Source organism: Colletotrichum aenigma (genome assembly GCF_013390185.1).
Source record: "Colletotrichum aenigma strain Cg56 chromosome Unknown KSG_Cg56_contig01, whole genome shotgun sequence".
NCBI lineage: Eukaryota > Fungi > Ascomycota > Sordariomycetes > Glomerellales > Glomerellaceae > Colletotrichum > Colletotrichum aenigma.
In genome coordinates, this window is record NW_023500907.1 from 230,271 (window position 1) to 244,569 (window position 14,299).

General features: G+C 52.9%; 5 protein-coding genes across 5 annotated transcripts; 2 read left to right on the plus strand and 3 right to left on the minus strand.

Annotated features, from left to right (window-relative positions):
• Window positions 1–589: 589 nt before the first annotated feature.
• PCL6 (PHO85 cyclin-6) lies at window positions 590–2,075 on the plus strand (the record flags this gene model as incomplete). The annotated part of the gene is made up of 2 exons (XM_037315328.1): window positions 590–1,846; window positions 1,899–2,075. The coding sequence occupies 2 exons, from the start codon at window positions 590–592 to the stop codon at window positions 2,073–2,075; spliced, it is 1,434 nt and encodes a 477-aa protein (XP_037185841.1).
• Window positions 2,076–3,685: 1,610 nt separating this feature from the next.
• CGCA056_v000068 (putative transporter) lies at window positions 3,686–5,354 on the minus strand (the record flags this gene model as incomplete). Its single annotated transcript, XM_037315329.1, has 4 exons — window positions 3,686–4,730; window positions 4,782–4,921; window positions 4,983–5,083; window positions 5,135–5,354. 4 exons carry the CDS (start codon window positions 5,352–5,354, stop codon window positions 3,686–3,688), a joined length of 1,506 nt encoding a protein of 501 aa, XP_037185834.1.
• A 1,254-nt stretch (window positions 5,355–6,608) lies between these two features.
• maX1 (Sodium/calcium exchanger MaX1) lies at window positions 6,609–7,804 on the minus strand (the record flags this gene model as incomplete). The annotated part of the gene is made up of 2 exons (XM_037315330.1): window positions 6,609–7,544; window positions 7,634–7,804. The coding sequence occupies 2 exons, from the start codon at window positions 7,802–7,804 to the stop codon at window positions 6,609–6,611; spliced, it is 1,107 nt and encodes a 368-aa protein (XP_037185833.1).
• A 920-nt stretch (window positions 7,805–8,724) lies between these two features.
• Window positions 8,725–9,321, plus strand: vlmB-0 (Verlamelin biosynthesis protein B; the record flags this gene model as incomplete). Its single annotated transcript, XM_037315331.1, has 1 exon — window positions 8,725–9,321. The coding sequence occupies one exon, from the start codon at window positions 8,725–8,727 to the stop codon at window positions 9,319–9,321; it is 597 nt and encodes a 198-aa protein (XP_037184822.1).
• Window positions 9,322–9,742: 421 nt separating this feature from the next.
• cpaO-2 (Beta-cyclopiazonate dehydrogenase) lies at window positions 9,743–11,137 on the minus strand (the record flags this gene model as incomplete). The annotated part of the gene is made up of 1 exon (XM_037315332.1): window positions 9,743–11,137. One exon carries the CDS (start codon window positions 11,135–11,137, stop codon window positions 9,743–9,745), a length of 1,395 nt encoding a protein of 464 aa, XP_037184823.1.
• Between the last annotated feature and the right edge of the window lie 3,162 nt (window positions 11,138–14,299).

Here is a 14,299-nt window from a genome sequence, read left to right on the forward strand (position 1 = left end):
TCCTTCCCTTATCGCCCTCTCCTTCTTCACGCACCCAAATGTGACGTCGATCGTACCTGCGCACGAGAATATGGCCTGCTGGCTGGGTGATGGCCGAAGCTCCATCACGTCGTCGGGCAAGAGCCTTGTCTGCTCGACAGCTTCTTGGGCTGCCTGTCGACTGTTGCTGCTCGCCCAACTTCCAGGTGGGCGCGCAGCAGCCCTGGTCAATGTCCCGCCAGTCCTGCCCGACCAATCTGCGCCATCGCAGATAAGCCGTCGCTCGGGGACGATGACCCTTGCCTCACGGGTTCGTCATCGTACGAGTGCGACCATTGAATCAGCCTCGATTACTCGGTCGCCGCCGGCATTCGTCGTGACTTCCGGAGCCTTGGGCATCGTCACGCAACCGTCAACTCCTTCCAATTCAAATACCCAACCCACAATTGTCATCATGTCTTCCTTTCGCTCGCTCTCGCCGACATCTGCTCCTCCTTTTCTTCAAAAAAGACTTGTTGGGCATGCAGTCTTGCTAATAGGAGTTCTACCGCAGTTGCCGCTTCCAACACCTCTAATCGTAATTCAATCCGTTCTGGAATAATACGATGCTATGGCTGCTGTGATCGGTGACTTCGTATCCGATCCCTCCCACTTCCATAACATGATCGCCGCCTCTGGCATTCAGCACCAACACTCGCACGATTCACACTACCGATCTGCCAGCCGTTCAAGAGACGCTACCCAAAGACGCCCTTCTGCGAGCCCTAGATACACAAACACTCCTCCCCCGCGTCAAAGACGCCCCGACTGGGATTCCGCCGAACCCCCGGAGAAGCACGCGCCGCCCAGTGCCGGAGCATCTCGCTTCCCCTCGCCCCCCTCGTCCTCCTCGCCTACTCGAGCGAGGCCTCAGCATGCCGAGAGCCCCGCATGCATGGCCACCGAAACTCGCGATAACAGCCATGCTGCTGCTGTAGCTGCACCTGAGAGCTCTACTCCGGCCGTGCGCCAAGACCAACAGCAGCCCTCCCCTGCCTCCGACGGCGACGCCATTGCTGCTCCCTCGTACCTCATGTCCGATACCTCTTCTCCCCGCCAGCAGCCTCAGGGCCAGACTACGATTCATGTGCGCGACTTGGCGCACATTCAGAGCCTTGCCAAGGCAGATATGGTTACGGGCAATGGGCCAGGGATATTGAACGATCCTCCCCTTCAGCAGATGAAGTACGAAATCAGCGCCATGCCCATTGGCGACATTATCGAAATGGTGGCCGCTCTCCTTACGAAAATCACCACAACCAATGACCTGCAACACGATGCTATGCAGCGAAACGTGGCGCATCAACAGCAAGCCAGCCAGAATAACGAGTCAGGCAACGGTACTCCGATGAGCCCGCTCAGCACCTCGGTCCTTGCTTTCCATGGCAAGAATATCCCTGCCATCACCATCCTCAGCTATCTCTCCCGCATTCACAAGTACTGCCCCACCACGTACGAAGTCTTTTTGAGTTTATTAGTATACTTCGACCGTATGACGGAACGAGTCAACGCGATGGTGGTCAAACACGAGGAGGCCCGAAGGCAGTCCACTTCCCAGTCAACGTCGCGTCCGCAGTCTGCAGATGTAGACATGAGAGACAGTGACGAGACGGACTCGGATCTCGCCGATGACGAGGACGTGAACGAAAAGACAGCGACTCCTGCCGACGGAGGTAGCGTTCCGCAGCCCACGGCTCCGGGAGCTTCCGGACCGGCGACATACTTTGTTGTTGACAGCTTTAATATCCACCGGCTAATCATTGCGGGCGTAACTTGTGCGAGCAAGTTCTTTTCGGATGTATTCTACACCAACTCTAGATACGCAAAGGTATGTTTACTTCAATGCCCCCGCCATGAGACTAAGTTCTAACAGCTTGCAGGTCGGTGGACTTCCTTTGGCCGAGCTCAACCACCTTGAGCTGCAGTTTCTATTGTTGAACGACTTCCGACTTGCGGTCCCTGTTGAGGACCTGGAGGCGTACGCAACGATGTTGGTGGAGTTTTACGCACGGGAAGTGGTAGCACAGCGATCACGACCTGCTGGTGGCGATTCTTAGAACACCTGCTGCAATATGACGAGATTGATGCCCTGATATACATCATGATTTTGGGAACACGCGGTCTGCCGGATACATCGACATACAAAGATCGTTTCCGAGTAGCATCGGGTAGAGTACGTTGGCTCTTGCCCTCATGGAACACAACAAGCAGGGGCGTGGGAGACTTTGCAGAGTCCGGGGCGTTGGGGCCTTGGAAGTGCATTCATCGACGCACAACTTCCCTTGCCCCGTTGTTTGGTACGTTATCGAGCGGACATTGGAAATCCTACGGGTGATGTGCGGCATATTTGTGTTATGGATTGATACCCGGATAGAAGTGTCGGGTTCGCGGGGACTTTACACCGGGCACGAAGACCTGATTTGAAGGGGCGACCCTGTCCGGGAAGCTTGTTATGCGCGAGTGGACGGCAATGAGGAGGGACAAGGGCTGGCTGACTGGTATTTGATGGTTGGAAATGGATACTCTCCGTGCTAGACTTTTACGTGCATACTTGGGCCGAGGCGTCTGGTGTTCCGAGACTGACATAGATGGCGAGCATAATGATATGTCCTGAGTGTTTGCGAAGACTCGTTTCTGCTATGAATGATTTGTGACGCAAATGCACAGACTGGCATGAGCTTGGGTGTGGCCCATTGCCTTTGGATGGGTTGAAATTGCAGTGTAGATGCCTGTACGACATGCAGGATCGTGGGTCCCTGTCTGCCTACCTGTCTGATCAAGTCAGCCTAGGCCAGGAGTCTCACGACTGGTGCTGGACCTCTATTCTAAGCCCCTACCAATATTGCGGTTGGAAGCAACCGGCGGATAGATATTTGGGACACCTCTGCGTGATAGCACATGTGATGTGCGCTATCTAGTAAGACGTGTTATTAGTAAGAATCGTGGCCTTTCTGATCGGCCTCGCGAAAGAGAGCAGGCTCACAGATGTCAGCCTGTGATACGCTGCATGAGCGACATATTGGAAGGGATTCTATCAGCAGCCACACCGCGAAAGCTTTCGATCAAGATTTGCTTCGGTCTTCATTGCCTTAGCGTGGGTCAAGATTGCAGTGAACGGCACATGAACAGCGCCTCTGGGATCTTCTCTTCCAATGACGGCCGCCGCTTGGGAATCGGTGAGATTAGTCACTCATCATCAACCTGTCAGGATTGGTTTTAAACGCATTGAAAAGTGAAGTGAGGCTCTCGCCGAGGGTCGACTACTATCATTATTGCGCGGACCTGGGATCTTAAATCATCGAAGTCGAGCCACGGGAGCCTCACTCCACTTTTCAAGTTAAACCGTCTTGCGTGTGACTCCGTGGATTACCTATTTACAAGTCAAAAAATATGGTTCAGGAGATGGTAAACTGCGAGTAACTTATTTTCAGATGCCCCCTGAATGCTGAAGAGAGAGATGATATTTGCTGCGGCTTGGGTAGTTTGCAGGATCACTGGTCTCAAAGGATGACTCGAGCCTTCATTGACGGCAAGTCGAATTTTGTGCGGTACCAGAGTGATGCAAATCTCGATTTCAATGAAGTATCTCCATCCAATCTTCTAAGGTCTGCATGCGACTTAAGATGGCAGGTGGTTGGTTTTGACATCAAGCGTCTCCCATGTTTTCTCAAATCGCGAAGCGAAATCGTGGGCTCTTCTCCCCCATAGCCTCGATCTCATCCTCCGTCTTGCCTTCCATTAAGTAGTCCATCTTACCCTCATCTCTCAACTTGTTCTGTCTCCGGAAGTGCACATGCAGCAGCACGTTGAGAGCGAACGAGCCCGCCAGCATACCCATACTTGCCGCGTAACCGGGCACAAAACTGCTTCCCGCGAACAAGAAAGGCGACGCAACCCCAGAGGAGTTACCAATGGTGAGATGCATGCCCGTCGAGAACGCCCGCTTCCCGTAGCGAGGGTTGTTGGTTGGGACCCAAGCAAACGAGATGCCTGCTCCTGCGAAGATGCCGATACTGACGAAGAAAGTGCCGGCATACGACACAGCGTTGCCCTTCTCGGCAATGAGCATGCCGTAGCCAACTATCGAAGAGACGATGGCGCCCATGATGAAGTAGCCGCGGCGCTGCGTGAGGTCGCTCACCCGGGCGCATGCGACGTAGACGATGGCCCCGACGGCGTAGACAGGGACAGTCATGGCCTGGACCTCCGTCGCGTTCCAGCTGCCCAGGCCGTGGATGATGGTAGGGAGGAACACGACGAAAGAGTAGAGCATGGTGAGGAGCGGGAACAGCGCGAAGCAGTACGCCCAGGTCGTCCAGTCCCTGATGCCGTCCTTGACGTCCTCCCACTCCATCTCGCGCAGGTTCCGCGCCCTGCCGATCTGCTGCTCGTGGATGCGGACGAGGTTGCGCTTGTCCTCGTCCGAGAGGAACTTTGCCGTCTCGGGGCTGTTTGGGAGCACGAACGGGATGACGCAGCCGGTGACGATGGTGGGGAGCCCGTTGATGAGGATGATCCATCGCCAGGCGCGCCAGCCGGCGTGGCCGTCCATGAAGCTGATGCCGTATGCGACCAGGCCCCCGGCCACGCCAGAGGCAGCTGCGGTTCCGTAGAAGTAGGCGATCCGGAGGGCGAGGCTTCGCCGGCTGTAAAACATGGACAGGTAAAGGACAACTCCCGGGAAGAAGCCTGCCTCAAACAGGCCCAAGAGGCTTTACTGGTGTTAGCAAGGTCATTTTTGCGAGTTGAAGAAGTGTACATACAGGCGACACACCACGAGGGCGGCGAAGTTGTTTACAAAAGCGCTGAAAGTGGCGACGAAGCCCCAGCAGATAGTCAGCCCTGCAAGGTATCGAGCAGGTTGCAGGCGTTTGATGACCATGTTAGACGGAGCTTCAAATAGCTAAAATCCCACGAACATTAGCCAACCTGAACGTCTCAGTCCAGCCCAGGGGTCAACTCACGCAGTAGGTGATAAACAGGACTGAGACTGCTAGTTGGAACTGCCCAGATCCCAGGTTCAAGTCATCTTCCAAGCCGAATAATCGGGCATTTCCAATGTTGACTGCGCAGAAGGTTCAATAACGGAACCTGACTCTGAAGAGTGTGAACTCACCTCGATCCATCATGTTCATCAGGTATACCCACATGACCATTGGGACAATACGGTAGTCTAGCTTGCGTAGCACCGCGCGCTCAGTCGCCTTGTCGACGATTTCGGTGTCTGGTCCTGGTGCTTGTTCGATGGTCTCGACTTGACCAGATGAGGCGTCAGAGTTCTGAGGCCATGCAGCCTTCTCGCCCGGCAGGTCGACATTGTTGCTCAAGTCAGCCATGGTTCAATAGCCAGGCAAGACGCGAGTGTCCTGCTATGACCGATTTACAGATGCAGGAGTCCGAAGATCAAAAAGAAACCCGATTTTCCAAACCAGTAAGAATGAGTAGGTGGCAAGAAAAGAAGCAAAGAGTCAACGATGTGCGACAGACGGTGAAGATGCTGAGTATTTAAGAGCAAGGAAGGCTACCATGGGGAAAGGGAGACGGGCATATGTGCAATCCTGCTCCAATGACAGGCTGAGAGCCAAGCAACAGACCTGTGGTTCGCCTGCAATATAGTTCAGGGAGTTGAATCCGTTGGCTATCTTTGCCAACGCTCGTTCTTGGAAAGCTGGCATCCGGTTCCCCATGCGGCATGGTTTCGATTGGCATTGTAGGATAAAAAGCATTGTTGGGGCACGCGTGGCAGAAACCAAGAATATTGGCATGCGGGGGGAGTTCTTGGGCCACAGACATCTCCGGGCTTACATGGTATAATTCGCGGGGATGGTTTCTGGGCGATTTCTCACGCGTCTGGGACCGTCAGCTTTGTATGCTTGCCAATCTAGCAGCATGACGGCGTGGCGGCGCTGCCGCGCTGCTTGGCTTCCGCAACAAGACACGGTAGTCGAAATGCGCAAAAGATAACCAAGATCATGAACGGTCCGGCGGAAGTTGTGACCCTTGTTCTCTCGAAATGCGCCGTGTGATGGTTGGTCCGGTGTTGAGTGGCATTTCGCTTGTGTCGAAGCACAGCCTGGTTCCGTACTACGTCCCGCATTAGATCGATAGGACGACTTCCTTAAGACCGAGAATCACTTACGAATAGGCTTGAAAGACTAGACGAGACATGGGTAGGGTATGCTTGGGATTGAACGCCGTGTTTACCTACTGACGAACGGTTTGCAAGGTCCAGACATCGCATGCCACAAGAGGGGAAAGGTCAGATGGCATCCACTACTGATATTGTCTGTGGCAGATATCTCAAGGCTGTTGACCACGGTTACACTGCGTTTGATAGCGAGCCGGATGGTCCCTTCCAAAATTCGAAACGAGATGAAGCTGTGATGAACATGAAAGCGTACTGACACGGGCTTTTAGTGTCCCACACCATATCTTACAAGACTTCGAGATGAAAATGCGTGAAGAGCATGGGGGGCATGATGCGAAAGCCCAATATGATTTTGACCAAATACGGCAGAAGTATCAGACTCAAACGTGCGGTGAAGACATCTCCGAGACACACTCAGCACACTGCAGCGACAGTCTGCAACTCAAAGATCGAAATTCCTTCTCAAAACAAGAAACTCGACGACGATGAACGCAACATAGCCAAGCAACATCAAGCCACCGATGAGACGATCGAATCGACCACCCGTCCACACGGTTATGGTGAATACCGCCGTCGTCACCCAAAGTACCACCAACTCGACGATGTCCACCCCGCCAGCAGCGCCCAGCTCCCCGCGAGAACCAACCATGACAATGCCGAGGCACAGTGTGAGAAGAAAGATGTTGCTCCCGACGGTGTTGGCGACGAGAATACCGCCGTGGCCACGGTTGCCGCTGATCACAGCCACGAATTTCTCAGGCAAGGTAGTTCCGATGGCGAGCACGACGATGCCGAAGAGAACCTCGGAAGCGCCAAGGGCGTCTGAGATATTTGTTGCAGCGTGGGATAGGACGTATCCCGACAGACATATCGTGAGGAACCCTAGGAAAAGGTAGCCAATGTGATACCAGAGACTGCGCCTGCGACGTGCGAAGTTCTCGGAGGGACGCAGGAGCGGTTGCTGTTCGCCGTTGGACCTCCGGCGGCTGCTAGTTGGAGGGGCTTCAGTGTCGCGCTCGTCGTCGCTGGAGCTTTCACTTTCGCTGTCGGAGCCTTCGGGAGCAGTGAGTGATCCGCGACTGATGGCCCATCCCACAGAGATGATGTAGATGGCGAAGGCGACGATGAGAATGATACCTGTCACCTTCCACAATTCTTCGCGAGGAAAGAAAGTTATAGGAGCGATGACTGTTGTCACCCCCAGAAGCAGCAGCGAGTAAATACGCGCGCTGCGATCGAACTGCATGTGCTCGCCATTCTTGCGAAAGAGTAGGCCCAAAGAGAAGGCCCCGAGGATGTTGGAAATCGCGGAGCCAACAATGTTGCCCAATGCCAAAGGAGCCCGACCTTGAGCCAAGGCGCTGACAACCACAGCGAGCTGCGACAACGTCAGTCGTGATGTAACAATAACGGGCAGAAATACCGCCCATCGCCGGGCGGAATGCGGGAAAAGTGGGCGCGTCTTACCTCCTCCCATTCGGCTCCGGCGGTCAGGAGCGCGATTAGCGTGTCCGGGATGCCGGTACGTCGGGCGACAATAGCTGTGTGGTCGACGAACTTGTCGGCGCCTGATTCGAGGAGGAAAAGGGTGCCGATGAAGACGGCCGCGTTGTAGGCGACCACGTTGCCGTCGATCATCTTAAACTAAATGAACTAGTAGTTGAGTACTATGGGCAGTGAGTCTGCTGGTGTCTTCACCAAATGTGACTGCTGTGATGCGGTTTCACCACGAATCTGCCCGTTTAATGGCGACGAGGAGTTTCGCGTCTTGTCAGGTTGAGTGATGTTGATTTTCGAAATTACCTGACATGACGAGATGAGAAATTGACGACCTGGGGTTTCTTGGCATTGACTCTCCGGGGACAAGTGGGGTCCTCGGAGCTGTTCCTCGGAGTTTACGGCGAGGTCTCCGCATCGACCCAGCCGGCACCTATTAAAGCTAGCTAACCCTTAGCATAGGCGAATTTCGAGAGGCTGAACTACAGGTGTTTGTCGAAAGGTCGAACAGATGTGAGGGTTGTGTTACTACACCCGAGGCAATCACCAGAACCCCGTTGTAGGTACTGATGCCTTGTTTTGAACATTCAAAGTGCTGCAATTGACTTGAATCCTTATCAGAGACTAACAAAATCTGTCCTAAAAAATGTATCGACATCATTCGCAGCATCATTGAGGGGTTGTGTCGGGGGAAACCTTCGTCCATTCTAAGAGAGAGCTAGGTTTTGCAGGGATCAGCTCCAGTCACGCTCACTACAACTGAAATGACTTCATAGGTGTGAGCGCATGCATTAAGCGAATGATGTCCAGCTGGCTCACGAAAAGCTTGAAATGACTTCAATCCTTATACTTCAAAGTGAAGATAATAATGAATAATAATGGTTGTTGTTCTGGACATCCAACTCGATCTGAGTACTCACGTGAAACATTATGGACGTGCACGATGTGCCGAGGTTCAATTCGCCTGCTTGAATACCACGCCGCAACAACTTCATCTTCATCAACCATTTCCTGCGAAACCAAGATTCCGTCGATAGAGATCAGCCATAATCTTAGCCAAAATGATCGAAACTTTAAACAAGAAAGCAGATCCCGAGTCTCTACCGCAATCTGTCAACGATCTCAAAGCACTGCCATGGTGTCGCACCCTTCTCTCCGCCCCTGGCGTCACCACCTTCATCCCACCATCTAGAGTCCCAGAAAACACCAACCCCCATGACAGGTTCTTCGGAAAAACCATGAACAACTCAACTGGAATTCCAACATGCATATGTTTCCACAATGAGGCGCCGGGAAAGTCGGTCATCACCGAAATGTCGATTCTGTTCGCGCTCTCAAGAGGGATCGACGGATACCCACACATCGCACACGGTGGCATAGTCGCGGTGCTCATCGACGAGGTCCTGGGCATCCTCATCCAGAGGAACATGGATACCGACAAAGATAGCCCGGTCTTCAGGATGAACACCGTAACTGCTTCGATGGACATCAAGTACCTGAAGCCGGTGACGACACCAGGTGTAGTGCTTGCAGTGGGGCAGATCAAAGAAATCAAGGGCAAGAGGATCTATCTCAGAGCGGCCGTCAAAGACTCCAGTGGAGTCGATCTTGCGACATGCGATTCGCTCTGGGTGGCGATTCCGAGGCCGAAGATGTGAAGAATGGGCTGGAGACTAGTAGGTTTTACATGGCAAGCTGCCCTAGTTGTTCATAAACTATTCAACACTTCACGTCAGTGCGAACTGACTAGTGACTTGGCAAGTGAGCTCATTGCAGAACGTTGTTCAAATGGAAAACTCAGCAACTTCATGGCGTTATTGCGATCGAGAAGATAAAAGAGGGGCACTATCAAAAATGATTCTTCACTCAGCACATTGTATTGCGCAAGACTTCTTCGTCTTCCGAGGACTTCGTCACGGAGTTCTATGGGGCTCGACGCAGGAAGGACGGCATCATGTGACAGGGATCGCTTTTGTATTATCTGTCTGACATCTAGAGAATAAACAGCTGACGTATGACCGTCAAGCTAGAAAGTGTCTTAAATTACTAAAATAATCTTTTGAACCAATGTTCTCGTCTTTACAGAGAAGGCAAGATTCTCTTGTCGGTGAAAGCCCACAAAAGAGGGGAGTAGTCAGAGCACCAGGCGTTGCCAGTGTAGTAAGTGCTTCTCTTTCCCTGCAGAGCGTAAAGCTTCTTGTAGAAGCCAGACTTGATGGCATCCGTGGAGACGTGAAGCTGCAGGTTGGAGTGCTCCTCCCAGGCGCTGAACTCCGCGCCGGTCGTGGCAGTGGCACCGACAGAGGGACCGATGCGGCTGACGGCACCAGTAACCAGGCTCTGAGCCGTGGCGGAATCAGGCTCGCCAATGACCTTGACAGTCTGGTATCCCGGAACGCCGACGGTCTCGAGGCGCCAGACGAAGGGCTTCTGGGGAAGGGCATCGGGGGCGGTGACATCGACGTTGACGTAGTTGGTGAGATCGGGGAGGCCGGTCTTGGACACAACACCAACGTAGTAGGGGACATTCTCCCACTGGCTGAAGATGGAAGTCTCCTCCTCGTCGAGATCGAAGGGCTTGAGGTTCTGGATCGTGGGAGGGATAGTGATGAGAAGCTTCTTGGCCTTGATCAGCTTGCGGCCGGTGGCGGTCTTAACGACGGCCTTGACGCCGTCATCGGAACGCTGAGAAGCAACAACGGTGCTAGAGTAGAGAACATCGCCTCCAAGGAATTCTCCGGCCTTGTCGTAAACCTGCTGATTTCCGCCGGGGGCGTAGAGGTAACCGGCAGACAGGCCAAGGAGATGGGGCTGGCCAAAGTTCTGAAGGACGTAGAGGGTAGGGGTCTCGAGAAGGTTTCCGACGCCGTGGGCGAAGATCCAGACAACCTGGACAGACTCGGTCAGGTTGTACTTGGTGATGAACTGGCCGAAGGGCAACAGCAGGTCCTCAGGAACAGAGTCGGGGATATCGTAGGCGCCCTCGGCAAGGAAGGCGAAGTTCATGGTCGCAAACAGGTAGCTGGCAAGAGGTCCAACCAGCTGGTTGGGGTCAACAGCAGTCGCGTTCGGGATGGCGAAGCCGGTCTTGAAGTCGACGATCTTGCTGGGGAACGGGGACAAAGCAGAAGCGTTCAGAGCAACACCGAAGCGCTCGAAGAACTGCAAGGTCTGGTCGTTCTGAATGTAGGCCTGAACACCATAGTCGATGGACGCACCGGTGGCAGGGTCGTGGAAGGTGTTCACGTGTCCACCAAGCTTGTCAGCGCGCTCGACAACGGCGACGGTCTTGTTCTGGTCCCGGAGACGAACGGCGGCGTAAGTGCCGGTTGCTCCACCGCCGACGATGAGAACATCGCGCTGGATGATGTCCTCGGGTGCGAAGGCGGACTCATCGTAGCACCCAAGCGCAACAGGAGTCGCACTGATTAAAGAAGCGCTCAATGCGCAAAGAGACAAAATAGAAGAACGCATCGTGATAGTTGGAATCGAGAACGAATGACTGTGACTAAAGGAGCGACTGGTGGGTTGCTATCCAAAAATGACCACTCCTCCGAGCGATGGCGATTCTGAATGCTATATACATGCTGCAACGGACAACGTGGGATGCCAACCCGAGCCCGACGCTCCGGTAACGCGCCAAGTCCAGTGAAGAGAGAAGGTTTTGACTCGAATAGGCAATGAAGTCAAATTGATTAAGCGCGACTCATGGCAAACTGCCTACAGTTCGCTCGCTACCCCCCTGTCATTTGTTAGCACTCTACCAAGGTCAGGCTTGCTCTCTAGCAAAGATCCGCGGTACGCCCAAAACGCACTACGGGCAAGCCGGATGAACGCCCCCAAACCGTCGTGCCATGCTACGACCCAACATGCACAGAACCCCTAAAACCACATCATGGTTACCTCGAAGCAGGCATCTCGTGAGGAAGTATTTTCACGTGAAAGGGAGAAGCAAAATCGAACATAAAACGCAGTCGATCCCGAAGCTCGGGAAACTCAACACACTGACGGACGCCGGTGATGCCGTCGCGGCTCACTCGGCCAAATGGTGTAAAATGGGCGACAGGGATTATGTTTGCGTGATGTTGTTAAAGTTCACTGTCTTTAATTGCCCACTTCCAGTTCATGGAGACAACGTAACGGCCAAGAAACCGAGCTCTGGTTTTAGGTTAGAAGCAATAGGGGCTGAGCGAGACTTGCGCCTGGCGTCGGCCTTCAAAAGCCGGATACTTATGGGTGGCTGCGCCCGCTGCCGCCATCGTCGGCCGGTCAAGCAATCACCTCCGCCGGCGCCGTTGTCCAACATTCCGCATTAACCGCAAGGCAATTGAATTTACTCTCCCATGGCAGGCAACGGACGTATTGACCCGCCGCGCTGGTCGAGCGCATTCTGCTTCAAGGTTTGTCGTCATTTTTGCCAAGGGCTTTGCCCAAGGCACTGCACTCATTGAGCCCCATCTGCAGACGCGGACAGCGAGACAGCGAGTGTAATGCTCTCGCGCGAGAAGTACTTCGACATTGACATCCCATTCGCAAGGCTTACGCACCCTTTTATCTAACTGTCAGTTGATGGTTTTTGAGTTCCCAAACCACGGATAATGGGTGGAGACAATCTGGAAATGCCTTCATTTATTTTTGTTGCTCCCGAGTCGTTCGAGTAATGCCCTCTGAGATCACAAAAACTGGCAACAGCCTCATTAGTTGAAAGTGAAAGTCTGCCCGAGAACAATTGAGCTTGCGACTGAGCGTCGGAAAAAATCTGAAAACCGCTGAAAAGCCAACTGTTCATGCCGTACGATACTGGAGTAGTTGCTCAGCAGTCAAACTAAAATCGCTGCCTCATTTACGATACTTTCAAGAGGAAGTCTTGATTAAGTACATCTTCATTAATGTGCCTGAGTGAACTGCTACCGTCATTCGCCCATGTCCGTCAAACCACTAATTAGCGCGGAGGCGCCGTAATTTTTCCGCTCGGGGCACTGCGCTCGCCGTTGTTGTCCATCTGACGGCGAGGTGCCGACGGGTACGCACTGCAACATCGGGTTCGGGAGTTGGGGCGTGCATTGCGCGCTTTTTTTGAACAAGGAAGTGCCTTTGTAATACCCCCAAAGTCCAAGCTCATGAAACAGGCAATTATGATTGCTTCGTTTTTGGTTGCTGGTTATAACAGTCACTGGGGTTGAGGTCGGCGTATGTGCTCTTGGATCTGATGTTCTCGCATAGGTTTTGACGAAACTCTGGCATACTCAAGGTGCTGTTGATCCCCAATGGCGATCTCGGTGTCTAGTGGAATGGGACGATGGTCTGGAAGCCAGCACGACAGTCCAGGCGTTGCAGTTCACAGGGGCATTAGACAGGGGCGGTCCCAGAACACTCAGGCAAGCTGCTGTCAGTAATTTTCCGAAAGTTAGTTAAGATTGGGGTTTGTTAGCTGCCAAATCATTAGCGAGTGGACGCTTGGTGCGGCAAATCAAGGCCTGCATCATTGCCAAACTGATTTGTCCGTCACAATTGGATCTGGCACCAAAATGCATGACTCGGTTAGGCTGGGCAGAACTTCGTACAGGATCAAGGGCTGATTTTAAGGCCTGTGGCCCGAGAACAAATCCTAAGGAACAGAAACCAGCCAGAGGTTCTCAACAACTAGGCAACATGTGCACGTCACGTGCATAGCTTGAAAGTTAGTCGATTGAGAGACTGTCTGGTTTATGAGCTCGATTCTCGTTCAACCTGTCGAGCTCCGCAAGCGAAAATACACACGACGACTATATGAACCTAGCAAGAGGGTTTCTAGGAAAGTCAGACCAAATTTTCTTCAGCGACAATTTCTGGGGGACTACCTCACGACAAAGCCTTTTAGTAACAGCCTTGCTTGTCATCAACCGTGGCAACACAAAATATTGATTGAATATGTCTTCCTGCCTTCACGAAAAGCTCGAAGGTAGGTTAATGGTCAAGACTTTGATGGGCAAGGCATTGAATAACGTTACAACACCTCATCATTACGAGGATAACGTTGTCGTCCGCAAACTCCGCAACTTACTAAGTTATACGACTTTTCTTCGTTCAGTAGGATATAAGGCTCATAGTTCTTCTGATCTGGTTACCGTTCTCAAAACTGCCACAAGTTACGATTACACTCATCATAACCTCGGCATTCAGCAATCGACTGCTCTCCTCATCGAATTCAACATGAAGGAAGCTTTTGTAGACTGTAACACCCATGTTCGGCTTATTGAGTCGCCTGTACCGACTCCTGGTCCAGGCCAAGTCCGCATCAAAGTGGTTGTGGCTGGAAGCAATCCTAAAGATTGGTAAGGCATCCCGGAATCCGTGGCTCTTGTAAGAGAAACTTTCATTGATGACCATGAAAATAGGAAAATCCCCGTTTACCATGGCAGTACACCGATGAATACTGGCGATGATGTTGCCGGATATATTGACGCTGTTGGTCCTGATGTTACTGAGTTTAAGACCAGTGATCGAGTTGCTTCAATGCATCAACCTGGAGCACCCCAGGGCGCCTATGCAGAGTACTCGATTAGCGGGGTGGAGACCACCTTCCACATCCCCTCAAAACCAGCTTTGAGGAAGCTGCGACGATTCCATTGGCTGCATTGACGGCAGCCGCGCTCG